Source organism: Peromyscus leucopus, chromosome 16_21 (genome assembly GCF_004664715.2).
Source record: "Peromyscus leucopus breed LL Stock chromosome 16_21, UCI_PerLeu_2.1, whole genome shotgun sequence".
Taxonomy (NCBI): Eukaryota; Metazoa; Chordata; class Mammalia; order Rodentia; family Cricetidae; genus Peromyscus; species Peromyscus leucopus.
This window is the reverse complement of record NC_051084.1, coordinates 39,440,867-39,458,335: the sequence shown is the minus strand read 5'-3', so window position 1 is coordinate 39,458,335 and position 17,469 is coordinate 39,440,867. Positions and strand designations below refer to the sequence as shown.

The following is a 17,469-nucleotide window of genomic DNA, read 5'->3' as shown; positions in this document are numbered from 1 at the left end:
GATTATTTAGTTTCATTTTTAGAGTATCTCACGAGGGGGATATTTCCCTGTTATAATTCTTAGCTCAATTGTTTAAAAATTGGTTGTCTATGAGACAGTTCAGTTATTTCCCACAGAGTTTGTTTCTTTCAAGCTATGCTGAAGGTAGAAGAAAATTTTTAAGAAAATAAAAATGTTGAGACTTTTTGATGCATGAAACAAAAGTTTAGGTTTTTATTAGTTTCCTAAATAATTTTAAAAGAAAGTTTTTTGTATGTATTTTGGTTTATAAACTAGAGACTTACTGAAAAAAAAAAACATACACTGAGCTGAAGCAATGTCTCATGTAATAAGACTCTTGCCACCACGTCTGACAACCTGTGTTTGATCCCCATGACCACATGGTGGAAGAACAGAATGTGACTCAACTTAAAGCTGTCTTCTGACTTCCACTGAGTCTGTTAGTCCCAGTCTGTCTGTGTCCTTCCCTTTCTCCCCTCAAATGTGATTTTTTTTTTTAAAAAAAAAAAAGGAAAATAAAAGAAAAAACATTTCCTAATGTTTAAAGATCCACTTGTTTTAAATTTGGTTATTTTCCTAAACATTATTAGTCAATTATTTGAAATTTCAAAATGAAATGATATTTTTTTTTTTTGGTTTTTCGAGACAGGGTTTCTCTGTGTAGCTTTGCGCCTTTCCTGGAACTCACTTGGTAGCCCAGCCTGGCCTCGAACTCACAGAGATCCGCCTGGCTCTGCCTCCCGAGTGCTGGGATTAAAGGCGTGCGCCACCACCCCCCGGCTGAAATGATATTTTTAAAGATAGGTAGTAGCCAGTGTAACTCATAACTTTCTAGCAAGCAAAAATCAATTTAAGACAACCTAATGTAGATAGGTAGGGTGACATATGCCTATAATCCCAACACTTGGGAAGTCAGTACAGGAAGATCAGGAGTTCAAGGCCAGCCTTAACTACATGGGACTCTGTCTGCTTCAAGAAAGTCAGATTAGTTTTAGCTTTGAAGCATAAAAGGAGTGTGCCAGTACTACTCAGTATTGGAGTACTAGAGTTCACTTAGGTTGTAGTCACAGTGTTTGAGCTGTAATGAACATTTGGAATTAAACATGTTTCTGCCCTCCTGAAGATCATACCAAAAATTTATCTCTTACAACTCTCTTACAAAAAACTATAAATTACTCATTACTTTAATATTGAAATTATTTTGTCCTATATTCTCTAATTTATAGTCTTTACTTTTAATCTACTAGTATATATTTAGACCACTGAAATGGGAGAAGTAAACTAGGAAACAGATGACCTGTTGCTGATGAAACACTTGACTTTTCTTGAAGCTCATTTTCACCTATTGTGAAACTGATTGGTGTTGCCTTTTTGTTTCAGCATCAAAGCTGGGAGACTCTTGTCCTACATTCCATATCAGCTGTACACAAAGCCATCCAGTGCACAAAAGAGTCTCAACTTCAGTCCTGTGTGCAAACCCGAGGATCCCGTGCCAGGTCCAAGCAATATAGCCAAACATCTCAACAACAGGGTGTAAGTTTTAGATAGCAAACCAACAAAAATGTGTTTAGCAGTGAGTATGGTCTCTATTGTACTGAAGATAGAAGCAAATATTTTAAAAGCTGGGCATTCAACTTTAATAAACATTAAAATATGTGCAGGGCTATCTTTCCTATAAATAAACCAGTTTTGTAATAAATGTTCAGAAGTACATTGTTGACAAATTTTTCTAATTATACTAGATTCTCTTCTTAGTAGATATTCTCATTTTTTGGTGAATTTTTATGAAAATAAGTATTTCCTCATAAGCAACTTTCTGTATATTGTTACTTTCTCAAAAAAAAAGAAAAAAAAAAACTAACTGTACCAGCTTTAGTTATGCTCCATGCATAGAAAAATAATGAAAATGCAGGTTACTTTTGAATAATTAAGCATTTATAATTTTAAGTATGTAAATATATTAGCTGTTGATTCTCAGTTATAGATGTGGAGTGAATCTAGACTTTATTATATGGTTTTAAAAATAGATACTTATATAAGTTTTAATTGCAGTAATACTGAGTTAATTGGTTTCACATTTAAAGTGGTGGTGTGTTGCCTTAACTTGTATATCAAATGGTTCATTATCACTAGCCTTCTCTTTTGTTATTAAATTGCTTGCTTTGGGAGTTGGATATATTTTTTTCCAAAAGATCAGTAATCTAAGCTGGGAGGATCCAGTATCACAACCTTCTTTAACTTTTTGTTCTTGTCATTTATCATTTAACTAATATCCATTTAGAACTCTACCCCCAATTTTTTTTAAATATACTTCAAACTATTAGTCTTCAAATGCTATCAAAAATCCACTAATAACATGAGGAAAATCCACAAAATATTTTTTTACACCAATATAAGTAGAAAATAGATTTCTTCTTAAATTTATTTCTGTTGACAGTTTTAGAAAGAATTTTTTGGTGTTTCAAGATAGGGTTTCTTTGTGTAGTTTTGTTGCCTGTCCTGGATCTCACTCTGTTGACCAGGCTGGCCTTGAACTCAGAGATCCACCTGGCTCTGCCTCCTAAGTGCTGGGATTAAAGGCATGTGCCACCACTGCCCAGCAAGACCTGACTTATTAAATATAAGTACAAATAATTTTGGTTGCTTAAATATATGTTTTACTATATTTCTTGCACAACTGTTTTCCAAGTGTGCATTTGTCTAGCCTGGGATATCAACACTGAAATATGTATTATTAACAGTGTATTTTCTTACCAGTAATGTATGCATTTTTGTTGCATATACTACTGTTGTGCATGTAAAGACTCATAATGTTTTGACACAGGAAGCCTAGTTGATCAGGGTTTTTTTGTTGTTGTTGTTTTCTTGCATTACTTTAGTTAACTTCTTGGAGTTCGGTGAGGGCTAGCTATAGTTTGCATTTTAAATAAATTTAAATGATTCTTCACTTCCTGCTTTGTCCTTATGTTCAGGGGCAGGCTTCCTCTGAATAAGCTTTCTTTTGTTTCCAGTTTGTGTTCTTTCACTGGACTTTTTATGAGAGTTGGATGTACTCAGAATTGGCTATCATAGACCATGAACGATTACAGATACTGCCAGAGCCTGAGACAAGTAGAAATGGGTGGGGATTTGTTTTTGCATCAAACTTACATGATTTGTCAGTATAGTCTGACTACCATTACTAATAAGTTGAATTGACATTAGCGAGAGGACCTTAAGTCAACATCTGGTGGTGTTGGTAATCTGACCCTTAGTATGGTGTTGTATATGTTGCCCCATTATCTGGAGTCCGAACTAATTGGAGTAATTCTGTAAACATTTGTAAAAATGAATCACTGATGAAATCTAGTTTTATGAATACAAATGAATTTGTCTTCATTAGTATTTAAAAATGTAGGGTAGCTAGGATGTGACTTTGGTACAACATATGTTATAGATCCTGTATTTGTAAAGCCTGTAACTATATATTTGATCTAGATTGCTTTTGAATATCTGTGACATCTCAATACACTTTTCTTAGTTAATGTCATTTTTCTTGTTAAAAATTGTACTGAGTTACTACCACACACTTGATCCTTACATCGTGTCATCTGGAATAGAAGTAAGCCCAGTGTGTGGTTGAATACAATCTTACTGGCTCTCGTGCAGACTGAAGGTAACTCTAGAGTCAGGACTTTAATCACATATGTTGTGGTGGTAGATTTAATATGTTAGAGAATGGCTTCCATGAAAACCAAATGTAAAACCCGGAGTAGGAACCTCAGGTAAAACTTGTTCATTTCAGAAAAGTAGATGTTATTCACATAGTAAATAAATGACAACCACTGTGCTTTGGTATTTAGAGGTGATATGTTCTAGATATTTTTTTTGTGGGGAAAGTTACAGAGAACCAGTGGGCAGGCCTGTGCATACCTGTAATTTCAGTACTTGATAAACTTAAGTAAAAGGCTGTTTAAGTAGTGAGCAACTTAAATCCTATTTTCAAAAAAACATTGAATAACAAAAAAAGAGAAGAAAGAAAGAAAATGTTGTTTCTTTACTTTGGCCAAGAATTATCCTTTGTTCAAATAAAAATAAAATGTTTATGATTTAGCTTTTCAGTATTTAAGAGGAAAACAGTAAATCACCAAGAGAATTTGTATTTTAAGCTTTCAAGTAAGATATATTAACTTCAATTTTTCTCGTCCTTTAGAAATCACATAATGAAGAAGATAGAGACAGAAAATGAGGTGAAAGCAAATGGACTGAGCAGTTGGAATGAAGAAGATGCAAATGATGATTTTAGTTTTGTGGATCGGGAGCAGACATTTCCAGGAAGGAAACAGAATGGAATATCGCATCCCAGAGACCCCTCTGTCATTTTTAATGGACATGTTCATAGCTCTAATGGTGCCTTAAAGACGCAGGATAGCTTGGTGCCTGTGGGCAATAGTGTTGCTAGCAGGCTTTCTTTAGACTCTGCCCAGGAGGAGAAGAGGGCAGAGAAGAGCAGCACTGACTTCAGAGACTGCACAGTACAGCAGTTGCAGCAGAGCACCAGAAATACAGATGCTTTGCGGAATTCACACAGAACTAATTCTCTCTCACCATCTTTGCACAGTAACACTAAAGTCAATGGTGCTCACCACTCCACTGTTCAGGGGCCTTCAAGCACAAAAAGCACTTCTTCTGTTCTGACTCTTAGTAAGGTAGCGCCTTCAGTGCCATCCAAACCATCAGACTGCAATTTTATCTCAGATTTCTATTCTCACTCAAGACTGCATCACATCTCTACATGGAAGTGTGAATTGACTGAGTTTGTCAATACCCTACAAAGACAAAGTAATGGTATCTTTCCAGGAAGGGAAAAGTTAAAAAAAATGAAAACAGGCAGGTCTTCCCTTGTTGTAACTGACACAGGTAGATACTAAAATTGTTTTTTTCAAAACAGTTATATTTGATTTTGCTCTGATGTTTTCATTGGTGTTCTAATCATTACAAACTTCTTAATACAAAAAGCCCCCAGGAACGCCAGGTTATGTAAGTTACAGTAAGTAGAACCGAAAACTATTATTATTTTAGATTCGATATAACTGTGGCTAACTGAAAATGTTCGGTCATTTCAATGCTGTCAGAACTGGGATTCCAAGTACTCCTTCCTCATGTAGACTCGATACATTGTTGAAGTTTTAAACTGTATAAATATAACATCTTATATTCCGTGCCTAATCTCCTGTGAGGATGAAGTTGTTTGGTAAGGGTAATTGTGAATTTCTCGCAGTTTACTTCCTAATTCACTTTTGAAAATTAAACACTGACAGAACTGTTGTACTTACAGTGGTAAACTTAGCGAGATTGTTGTTACATCTACATAGATTGTTTATATTTATAATTTGTGTGTGTGTGTGTGTGTGTGTGTGTGTTTAGTGTCTGTCATCCAAACCAAACAGGAAGCTGTGTTGTGACAGTCATTAATTAAACTAGAGTCTAGTTTAGACCTAGTTTGAGGTTTCAGTTGTTTTTGACATAGGGCTTGGCTTTTTTTTCTTTTCCAAGATTATGTGATAATAATCTATAACTGGAAAGGGAGACATAAAGAGAAAGATGCTAATGGTTTTTTTCGATCCATGTGAGTTTTTGTTGCTTTTATATTTGATATATTCCAAGATGCTTTTAGTCAAATGATTTTTCAGTTTTTCTGAAATATATCAGAATAATGTCATAGTTGTTAGCTTATATTATGTCTTGGTTCTTTTAACCTGAAGGTCACTTACTTTTGAAAGTTTTAAAATACTATTATGAATTAGGTCCATTGATGGGAATAAATTCTTAAGTTTTTTTTTTTTGTTGTTGTAAGAAAGCATTTGGTAGGTGTTTGGTTTGTACATTCTGTTCCCCTTGAATATTTAATACTATTTCGGGTTGTTTACCTTTTGTTTCATGATATTTCTGTACATTAGAATTGTGATTGTAGTTTGCCTAACATGTGCAAGGCCCTGAGTTTGATACCTAGCACTGCCAAAGAAAGGAAGATTGTGATTGTTAAACTTTACTTGATAAATCTTTCTGAAGGTAGCATAGAGAACGGCAAGGAAGTGCAAGGGTTTGAATTAGATAGCTTTTCCTGGATCCAGATCTTCACTTGACCCCTTTCTGCAGCAGAAACATGCATTGGTAGTTGCCTTTCTTGCCTGTTTGCTTTCTGCAAGAGGCGAGATAGGAATCGGTGATGTCCAGCATACAGTTTGTCTGCTTAAAGATAACATGAAGAAAGATTCAGTGCCTTGCACATAGTGAGACGAGGTTAACTGTCTCACAGGTAATATGTGAAGTAGCCCAATTGCTAGGGAATGAGTTCTTTCAAAACCTATTATAAAATTGATAATCAAGAATATTATCTGAGGTTAGAACTTAGTGCAAGCCTGCAGTTCTTAGATTTAGGGCCTGTACCATTATATTCTGGAACACCAGGACAAATAATAGTAATAATGTTATTATAAAGTAATACTGTTCTAATAGTTGGGTATAATAACCCTTACAAATACATCTGAAGTTATTTAAAGCCATTAATTATCCTTATGAGATAATATTTATTTTATCTCCATAAATGTAATAAACATGCTGCAGAACTAGTAACATGTAATGGTGTAAGAAAAATTCCATTTGTATGTAGATTTTTGTTGACTACTTTTTGAAGCATGTCTATTTAGAACAGCAGCATAATAGTTTAAGAGCTTGGAAATCAGACTGACTGGAGTTAAATTCCAGGCACACACTGGTTGTGGGACTTAAATCACTAATCTGTAAAAGGTTGGGGTGAGAGTTCAGATTAACCCCTGTAAACCTCTCATGTTTTCACACCATCCAGGAGAACTGGGTAGTAGTAGCCACTGTAACTGTTGTTTCATTAAATATTGTGTGTAGAATGTGGGGAATGGAGCTCATCAAAGGTTACTTAGTTCCATGTAACTAAGTAACTGTAGATACCAAAATTGTTTAATCATTGATTTATCCAATTAAAATCATACTTTTAAGATAAGATTGTTAGAAAGTAGAATGATACTGTGGTATTGTTAGATTTGATTTAAAATTAGATCAGAAAACTATAGGAACTGAAATTTGTCTATTGAGGTGGTACAGAGGTTGTCCATAATATATTCTATTATGTTGATGCTGTTCTTCTTAAATAAGATTTCTAAAGTTACTAGACCTGTTTTTAATGAGAAGAATTAGTTTTGGGTTTGAATGTTCTCTTTTTCCTTCTAGGCAATCTGTCAGTATTGAGCTCACCTAGACATCAGAGCTGTGTAATGCATGTTGATATGGATTGCTTCTTTGTATCAGTGGGTATACGAAATAGACCAGATCTCAAAGGTCTGTATTCTTGTTTGTTTTAAGAAAATTGATTGTGTGTGTGTGAGAAAATTGATACTGTGTGTGTGTGTGTGTGTGTCCTCTAATTGATAACAAAGTGTTCTTTGAGAAGTATTTTGATTTTCCTTGGTCAAATCAGTTGTTTCCTTCAAATTATCTGGACTTTTATCAGAGATATAGGGAAATTAGAAAACCTCTGCTCGATGTCAGTTGAAATCTGCAGAGATTATGTTAAACTAAGGGTTCTTTGATTTTGCGTAGATGGGGGCTTCTGGATATTTTCCATTTTTTAAATTTTTTGTATTTTTTATTGTTTGTTACCTAGAATTTTGTGGTATTCTGTGTCTTCAGACTTGCTATTCTCCTGTTCAAATAACTCCTCCTTGATGGAGGTAAACATCCTGACTTTTGTTGTGGTAATTTTGTGTTATTGAATTGAGTCATCTGGGCAGTCTTTCTGTCTAATAAGATTTCAGGATGATTTACATGCTGCTTATTTCTATTGGAAATATTCATTCAGAATTTTTAATAGTTCATTCTGGAAGAGATAGCTACATGAACAGTTTTTTTGGAAAGCATTTTTTCTCTTATGTAAAGAAACAGTAGTTAGGACACTGAAAATTCTAGAAAATCCTATATTCTCATCAGGGCTTTATTTTTGTCCTGGGCAGTTGTTACTCCAGCTTTGAATGGGGCTTTCAGGATATGAAAGAAGTGATTTTAGCCTATGGGTAGCTTACTATCTAGCATTTTGTGGGTTTTGTTTAGCTTGTGTGGAGGGGCAGGGAAGTTGTGTGTATGTTTTTTTGTGCTTTTAAGCCTGTGCTCTGCAAATCAGTTTTTGTCTCTTATGTCACCACTGTACACCGTTATAGCAGTCTTGTCACTTAATACACACGTAAAAGGAAATGATACATTAATGTTCTTTACCAAAGCAAAAACTGGGGGACTGAAAATTCACATTTCATTATATGTTAAATCAGATTTTGATTGCTGTGCATGAATCTCTTACTTCTCTTGCTATAAAATTAAAAAGATAAGTATAGATGCTGAGCCTATTTATGCCAGAACTATAAAAAGTCTGTTTATAGTTTGTCTTTCATTGTCCACCCTATAATCTGAACCTGGGATCTGAGTTGCCTATTTTTCATTGTGAGAAATCAAGTCATAGTCATGGACTATGCTGTTTTTAGGTTGAGTCAGTTTATCAGAAATGTCACTAGGGCCATGCTTGGTGGCATAGGCCTAGCACTCCAGAGGCATGTGGATCATTGTGAGTTCATGACCAGCATGGTCTATATAGAAGATTCCAGAACTACTTAAAGAGACCTTGTCTTAAATGTCACTGAAATTGTCCCTTTTGGGTGTTAACTGAAAGTCTTAGGTGATGCTAGATAGTGATGGGCATATTAGCTTCTTTAAGACTAAGTGATTAAAAGAAAAAAAAATAATAAAAATCCCATGAAAACATTTCCACTACATGTTCTTAACATCCTTTTGTACTTAGAGAAACAATTTAATCTTTTTCTCACAGGAAAACCAGTTGCTGTTACAAGTAACAGAGGCACAGGAAGGGCGCCTTTACGTCCTGGTGCTAACCCCCAGCTGGAGTGGCAGTATTACCAGAATAAAATCTTGAAAGGAAAAGCAGGTACAAATGAGTTCTTTGAAGCCATAATGCTCCTTTGGATGACTCCTGGATATTACTGTTGGTGTTGGTACTTTAGAAGTAAAAGCAGAATAGAATAATTAGATCTTTTCAAGTTTGAATGTTTTAAGGATGCTAGTGACACCTTGAATCAAACCAAAACCTGATTCTAAACAGATGATCAGTTTATTGTTACGCTTTCTGAAATCAGATGATGGTGTTTTCCTGGATCTCAGTGAGGTGTGAATTTTAAAACAGTGATTAATCTGCTTTTTATAAATTTAGATTGGGAATGGAAGTCATGATCGTTTTGTAGAAACATTGATCTGGACTTGAGTTATTAGCCATTGGGCTTATGTTACAGTGAACACACTATAACGTTGGTGTTCTTCAGTATTCTTAGAATTTATAAAGCTAGGCACAGTGGTATCTAATACCAGCATTTGGGAGATGGTAGCAGGAGAAATGATGCTTTCAAGGGAAGCCTAGAGAACAGGGAAACCCTGATTCAAGAAAGCAGACAGACCTCTATTGGAATCATAATCTAAATGCTAGGATTATTCCTCATTTGAGTGAACTTGTTTCTTAGAAGAAACATTTGCCTAGCTGTCTTGGAAAATTACTCTGTTCACAGTAGTAAGATCTTTTTTTTTTTTTTTGCCCCTGCCTTAAAGTTCCATATTTACTTAGAAAGTCTTTCACATTGCTTTGTTTCCTTGTGGAATATCTTGTGAAAACACAATAGAAAAATTCATTCTTTTAGAAAATACTAACCAGAAGAGAGACCTATAGCTCAGGAGAAAGGATCTAGTTTGGTTTTATCCCAGTCACTTCAGTTCCCTGCTTTATGAGATATAAGACATTGGGCATGTTTTAAAAAAGACCCTAATGAAGCAAGAGAGTCTGAACATTGAATTTCTTTTTTGGAACTAGTCTTTTTGTTGGTTGTGAGCATCTGCATAGTGTACATTGGAAAGGGGAATTGTAGACACACATTTATTTTTTATGTATTTCCATTTCTCAAGTTTTCTATGGCTTTATTAGTTAAATGTTTTCAGAGATTTTTAAGATTCTCGTGTTTCGTGTCAGTAGATCGTGGGGTAACTTACTGAACTAGTTGAGGCTTCACTTTGTGGTTAGTTTCTTAAGTGTAATTTTGTATAAGGTTTTTTCTTTCTGTATTTTCTATGTGGTATTATTAAAAAGATAAAACTTTATGTTCTAGAAAGAAAGTAATATGTAGCTGAAAGAAATATAGTGCTTGTCACATGTGAACATTTACTGAACAGCTGTCAAAATAAGAAAACCGTACCAGATGTCTGTGTTTGGTGGCATCTCTAAGTTCCTTTGTGCTCAGATTCTGGTGGGTAGAATCTCAGTCTGCTGCCTATTTGAGCAGTCTGCATCTAGATTCTGACCTTGGCAGGCACTTGTTCTTTGAAAGTAGCAGGGATGTGTGTCTTCTTTTGTCTTGCCATCATGGTCTGGCCATGTGTGAGTTTGCAGCAGAGTATTTTCTTTGGTTACTTAGTATCTTCCTCTTTGTAGCCACTGGGTTTCCATGGTATTTTAATAGCCTTTATAGTCCATATCTCCTTCACTTCTGGGGATGGTGCTCCAGAAGCCAAATGTTAGAGGAACTGTTCAAGTTCCACTTGCCATTGAAAATTGACAAAATAGATTTTTCTCTCCTTAGAAAAAGTGACTATAATACCTTGATTTCTTGTTTTAACTTGATGACATTCATTTTTGTATCTTAAGCCCTTTGACTCATTTGGACCTTACAAAAATATTTGCTATACATAAAAGGATTGTCTTTCATTAAGTTTATAGCCAAGCTTGTGCCCAGAACTTGTTTTCCAGTGCCTTTGTTCTACTTTTCCTGATCTCTCTTTCTTTGAGTCATTACTAGACATAGCACCAAAAATAAAGGTACTAAGATCAGTTTAGAGCTTGACTCTTTGACTTTGACTTCTACACACTAGCTTTGTATAAATCAGTTCTAATATTTTGACTTGTGTGGTTAGGTTAGGCAGCTATTACGACAAAAAAACATCTATTGTCTTTTGGAAACTGGTTTCTTGTTCCTTATATTCAGAAACTAAGTCAGTGTAACCAGGGCATTTCATCCATCTGTGACTTCCTCTGCCAGCTGTTTCCTGAGTCATCTCATTGATGATTTCATTCAGAATCATTTAACCTCTGCACTTTATGGTTGGGGCCTCTTACCCCTTCCTGGATTCCCAGGATGCGGATGTTTTCTATCCCTTCAACAACTTCAGTTTTCATTCTAAAGAGCAACAGTTAAAAAAATCGTATTAGTCATAGATTTATTCTCAGCGATTTCTTTTTCACAGACTTGTGTCCTGGCCTCTGATTTCTCCAACCGTTCCTCCACATTCTCCATGTGCCCGTCTAGTTTGTCAAGTTTTGATCAGCAGTTCTCTACTTTGCCCTCCAGTGAGGACAGTGTGTCCCTGCATTTCCCTGAATCTCACATGAAGCAACTTACTCCGCTGGTGGAGAGACCCACGCACTCTGCTGCACTGTGGAACAGGTCAGCCAGCCCAGTGAAGAGGAACACCATGGTGCTGCCTCTCAGGCCAGGGCATTGGGGGCGCATGGACCACACTCTGTTCTCACTTCCAACATGAACTTTCTGTAATTTCCAAACGAGACTCTTAGGTTAAATAGTCCTTCAAATATAAAAATCATGTAACTTCCTTTTATTAAAGCATAATTCGTGGTTATAACTTTGAAAGATAGCAGATTGTGGCTGTGGTCTTTGTTTAGTGGCACCCTCTGTTGGTCTGTTATTGACAATCCTTAAATTCTTACAGATTAGATAATGGACTATTTCAGAAACACTGAACAATCTACTCACTTTCTGTCTTGAGTTTGTAAGAGTATGGCATATATTATTTACATTTTACCAGAAATCATATAGCTCACATTGCATATTCTTGTTTTTATTTTTAGATGCAAGTAGCATTTAACTCCCACCAAAATACCAATTCTGTTTGGCTTGTATCAATGGTGTTGATGAATGGGTGCTAAAATCTGGAAATACCTGTATGGGCTGCATATTGGGTAAAAATGTTCGTGGTTATCAGTCAGATAAGGAAGAGATACTGTAGCCTATAAAGCCAGATATTGTGTTGTGTTTTCTTGGTGGTGCAATAACTTGGCTGTTTTTTCATGGAACATTGAGTCTCTTAAATGGAAAAGAGGTACTGAGTTTGTTAGCTTTGTGCTATTATGGTATAGGTTTGTTTGGAATTAACTAAAGAGATAGGTTTGGGTCTTGCTTTACTAACCATGTTGTTTATAGAGGAGAGACATGGCTGAGATTGTGTTTTAAGAATGTGTGTGTGTGTGTGTGTGTGTGTGTGTGTGTGTGTGTGTGTTTTCTTTTTTAAATAAAAAATTCAACAAAAGCAAACTTTATCTTTAATAATATTATCCAGAGATTACGACCAAAACATTAATCTACTTCTCAATTATTAGTAAATTTCAGTATGGTTCAGGTGTCATGTAGCTAGTAGGCTCTCTAGGCTATGTACTTTGATATGGTTGGGTGAAATTGTAAATTTGGTTTGGATATTAGAAATGTTGGTGAGCTGTTGTTCTGTTGAGACTAGAATTATGTTCTGTAAAGCAGTTCCTATTTATTGTAATTGAGCTCAAGTTTTCTAATTGAAGGTACAATTTTTAAATGAAAAGTAGAAAATAATGCTGTGATGCTGTTTTTATCTGATGTGTTTAAAAGAAAAACCTTGAAGTTTAAGATGAATCATCTTTATACTATATGAAGATATATTTTGTCATATACATACATATTATTTGTGCGTGTGCATGTATGTATATCATATATAGATGAGGTCATCTGGTTACCCTAGCTTAGTTTCTGCATATGAGGAACAAGAAACCAAAGTTTCTAAAAAAGATTACTAAGTTACTGTTTAATTAAATGGTTGGCAGAAATCTGATTTCTCTTTAACATACCAGTTTTAAGTTCTATAGAAAGTTCTTATAACAAAAAACATTCCAAGAATCTTGTATTTTCTGTTAACTTTTCCCTGTCACAGTGAGGTGCATAATTCTCCTAAAGCAGGGGAAGGGAGTTCATCTCCTTGATCACTTTCATCCTTATCTACCCTGAGCGACTGTGTGTTACTGGATAACAGGATGTTTTACATTTATTAAAACAGGATACTTTGAATTTATTATGTTTTTCATCTAACTGTTGCTGAAGAATATGATGAAAGAAAGTAATTTTAATAGTTTTCTACTAAATATAGAAATAATACCAATTCAAATGGGTGTTTGGAACTTAAAACATTTGCAAATATTTGAAAATAATAGAAAATAGATTTAATAAAAGTTAAGGAAAATAAATTTTTAACATAATTAAATTTTATTTTAAAGCAGATATACCAGATTCATCAGTATGGGAGAATCAAGATTCTACACAAACAAATGGAATTGATTCTGTTTTGTCAAAAGCTGAAATTGCTTCTTGTAGTTATGAAGCCAGGTATGTAGAAGATAAGTGAGTTCTAATTCTTAATGAATTGAAAGCTAGATTTTATTTTATTTTACTTCCTTACAAATAGGAAAAACTTGTTATGTTATAAAACTGATAATTGCTGGTGAGATGGCTCAACATTGAAGAGCAGTTGTTATTGTAGAAGACTAAGATTCAGTTCCTAGCACCCACATGGTGGCTCACAACTGTCAGTAACTCCAGGTCCAGGGGAGCCAACTCTTCTGGTCTTTGTGAACACAAGGCAAGCACATAGTGCACAAACATACATCTGAGAAAATATATGCACATTAATTAAGTTGAAACTTGATTGCCCTTTAAATCATAAATAAATTATTTTCTTCAAATTAGTAAGACTGTATAAACTTGTTACCACTAACTTTAGTGTAAGCAGTTATCTTACAATAATCTGAAACCATAATTAGAACCTCCCTTTTTAACATGAGAGGAATACACTTGTGTTCCTTATATGTCAGAAAATTATGAAGGGCCAGTGAGATAGCTCAGCGGTTAAAGAGGCCATGCAAGCATGATGACCTAAATTCAGTCTCTAGAAATCATATAAAGAAGAGAGAATTGGGCCCGGGCGGTGGTGGCGCTCGCCTTTAATCCCAGCACTCGGGAGGCAGAGGCAGGCGGATCTCTGTGAGTTCGAGGCCAGCCTGGTCTCCAAAGCGAGTTCCAGGAAAGGCGCAAAGCTACACAGAGAAACCCTGTCTCGAAAAACCAAAAAAAAAAAAAGAAGAGAGAATTGACTCCACAGAGTTGTCCTCCTGCCTCCACAGGCATGCCAAGGTTTGTGTGCCTATATATACACATCACATATGTAACTGTCATAAATAAAAATTTTAAAATATTTATAATAGTTATAAAAATAGGAGTAGTAATTACTCATTAGAGAGAAATCTTTTTTTTTTCTTTTTCCCTAATTGAACTCGGACACTTTCACCTTTATAAAATAGTGAGCACTCACATAGCGTTGATATATGTTAAAGAATTCAACAATTATGGGAAAAGATGTTAAATTACTTACATTTTTCAGTATATTCTATATTGTTTGTTTGTGGGGGTGGGTGTCAAGACAGGGTTTATCTGTATACCCTTGGAGCCTGTCCTGGAGCTCTGTAGACCATACTGACCTCAAACTCAGAGATCCACCTGCCTCTGCTTTTGAGTGCTGGAATTAGAGGCATGTGCCACCACTGCCTGGCATGTTTGGGGTTATTTAAGGAAGTCTGATCTGAACATTAAATATTTGAACTCAACATAGTGTAATCAGAAGTAGTTTGTTTAAATTCTGGTAATTTTATTAAAATGCTATTTTACTAAAATTATCCAAACATGCATAAATATAAAGTATGTTCTGTTCTTATCCATTTTATGTTACGTCAAACTTACACTCACTAAATTTACTTTTATCATGAACAAAACTGTGTTTTACTATTGTCAGTTGATAATGTGGCCAAAAAATTGAAACATAACCTTACTAAGGATAATAAAATGAAGGAGGAATGCATTATGATTGTTGGTAATTATTCTTAGCATAGGCAATTCAGAGCTTAGTGTAGAGTTTATAAAATGGAAACTTGGCTACTAATACCTAGACAGTTGTGACAATGCCCAGAAGTGCATCCTTGATAGTTGGTAAAGTGAGTATGTGGGCCTTGCCACACTTGCTTTTTAGGGTCTTGATCAACACCAGCTACCTCAGAGATGAGTGCTGGCTGGGAGTCGCAAGGTTTTGTCCCAGGTAGGTGTGTTCTCAATCCTGGGAGCTCTGAACTTATTGGCTTCTCTGTTTGGTGGTATATTTGTATTGACACACAGGTGGTGACCACCATGCTGAAGACTAAAATAATAGGGGTTAAAGTTGATGAGCACCAAGTAGTTTGTGGCAAGACACCTAAGTGCTAGTTAAAAGGCACGTGTTTATTTCAGATTTGAAAATGAGTTTGAGAACCAAAGCCAAGTAAGCCCACGTCTGTACAATCACTTTTATTGTCATTTTATAGTTTCTAATTTATCTCCCTTTTTCTAACAAAACAATGATTTTATCAGAGAAATGTTGAGATTGGAATGGTAGATTATGGCGATAGTCATTCTAATCCTATGCATTGATGAACTTGACATAGACATATAGTGAAGCTACAAAGAATGAAGTGTGACTAGATGGTGAACATCACTTGACAGTGGAATATGTATACAGATTACTGTTTGCACTATACAGAATAAGTTATACATGGTGAGAATGTGGCTATGCTGAAGAAAATGAGGTTTTTATTCTTAACTTAAACAACAGATATGGTGTAAGATGGTAATTCTAACACTTGGGAATTGGAAAGGAGTTCAGTGTCATTTTCTGCTTTCAAGGTTGTACATTCTATAGATTCAAGAATGTACATTCTCTTAAATACACTCCTCAAAAGTAAGAGAATTTTTTAACCTCTTTTCACATGCTTTTATGGGTTTATAATATGTAGTATCAATAGTGATTTGATGCTTTTTTTGTTTTATGTTGTATAATCCAACTTCCAAGAGTTTTGTCTTAGTCAAGCATATTGCAGTGTGGGGAATGTGTGCTATGTACTTTAAAATGGGATATTAATTCTATTTTGTACCACATATTTACAAGTACACATTTGGTAACTTAGTCTGCATGGATTTTAGTTAGGAGGAACACATGAATCATTGTGTTAGAGTCACTTCGGGGTTGGTTTGTTTGGCGATAGGGTGTCTTGTAGAGCCTAACTGGTCTGGAGCTTTTTCTGTGTCCTGCTTCTGCCACCACTTTAAAGTGATGCAATACTACCCCGCATCATGTCGCCTGGTAGACTTCTTTTGTGATTGTCCTTACTGGTTTATTTTCTCTGAAACAAATCTTAATTTTCTGAATACAGAAAGTGTATGTTTCCTTTAGTTAGGAAAACTTCCTGGGTTTGTTTTTGTTGTTGTTGTTCAGAACTTCTTTATGATGTCCAGTGACCTCAAATTTTCGCCTATGATGGGAGATGTAGCTTATTTGGAAGAATGCTTGCCCACCATGCACAAGGCCCTGGGCTAGATCCTTAAACACAGCAAAGACTGGGTGTAGTGGCAGTACCCGCAACACCAGCACTTGAAAAGATGAAGCAGGTGGATTGGAAGTTGCATCCTCAGCTACCCATAGAATCGTTCTTCTATGGAAAATTGCTTAAGTACCTAAGTAGAAGTAGCATATTTTTTCTAAGTCATGTCTCTGAATTTTTTTTTATATAGAGAAATATGAAAAAGGACATTCGTAGGATCATTGTAACATGCCTTTAAGACTCTGTTATTGCCTTTAATTTGAATGTTGAACGTACATATTTTACAGCTTCATTATCAAAATTTTATCCTTTTTCAAAATTTAGCTTTAGGAAGAAAATATTTCTAATGTTTCTGTATGCCTATCTAGACTATTATATTTATACTTCTCCATGTATGGATAAGCATATTGGTTTATTAAGGCCTGCTGACTAATTCACATCAATCTGAGTAGATGCAGGGACATGCTCACAAATATCTTGGGGTCTGTCTGTTTGTGGGACACCCCCAGTACCTTACAGAACACTTGGTGATGTAACTCCACGTTGCTGTTCCAGCTGCTTTTATTGGCGGTCACTGCTTCCTTTCCTATCATTGTTTGCTTCTTACTAGATACTCTGTCCATTTGACACTTTTTTTTTTTGGGGGGGGGGTTTCAAGACAGGGTTTCTCTATGTAGCTTTGCGCCTTTCCTGGAACTCATTTGGTAGTCCAGGCTGGCCTCGAACTCACAGAGATCCGCCTGCCTCTGCCTTCCAAGTGCTGGGATTAAAGGCATGTGCCACCACCGCCCAGCTCCATTTGACACTTGATACTGAAATAGTTTATTGCTTTTGTTTGCATGAAAAAATGCATGTAG

At 35.4% G+C, this 17,469-nt stretch overlaps 1 protein-coding gene across 13 annotated transcripts in view; it reads left to right on the top strand.

The window, feature by feature from the left end:
* Positions 1-17,469, top strand: part of Rev1 (REV1 DNA directed polymerase) — a 71,502-nt gene that overhangs the window by 33,061 nt on the left and 20,972 nt on the right. For 7 of the 13 annotated variants that reach the window (XM_028865733.2, XM_028865735.1, XM_028865729.2 and 4 more), the window contains 5 exons: positions 1,381-1,533; positions 4,193-4,899; positions 7,246-7,353; positions 8,888-9,004; positions 13,430-13,538. In XM_028865733.2, coding sequence (XP_028721566.1) covers positions 1,381-1,533; positions 4,193-4,899; positions 7,246-7,353; positions 8,888-9,004; positions 13,430-13,538 — 1,194 coding nt within the window. Of the gene's footprint in view, positions 1-1,380; positions 1,534-4,192; positions 4,900-7,245; positions 7,354-7,387; positions 9,005-11,358; positions 11,559-13,429; positions 13,539-17,469 lie in introns of those variants that run through there. The other 6 variants (XM_028865736.2, XM_028865737.2, XM_028865740.2 and 3 more) reach the window with 4 other exon arrangements.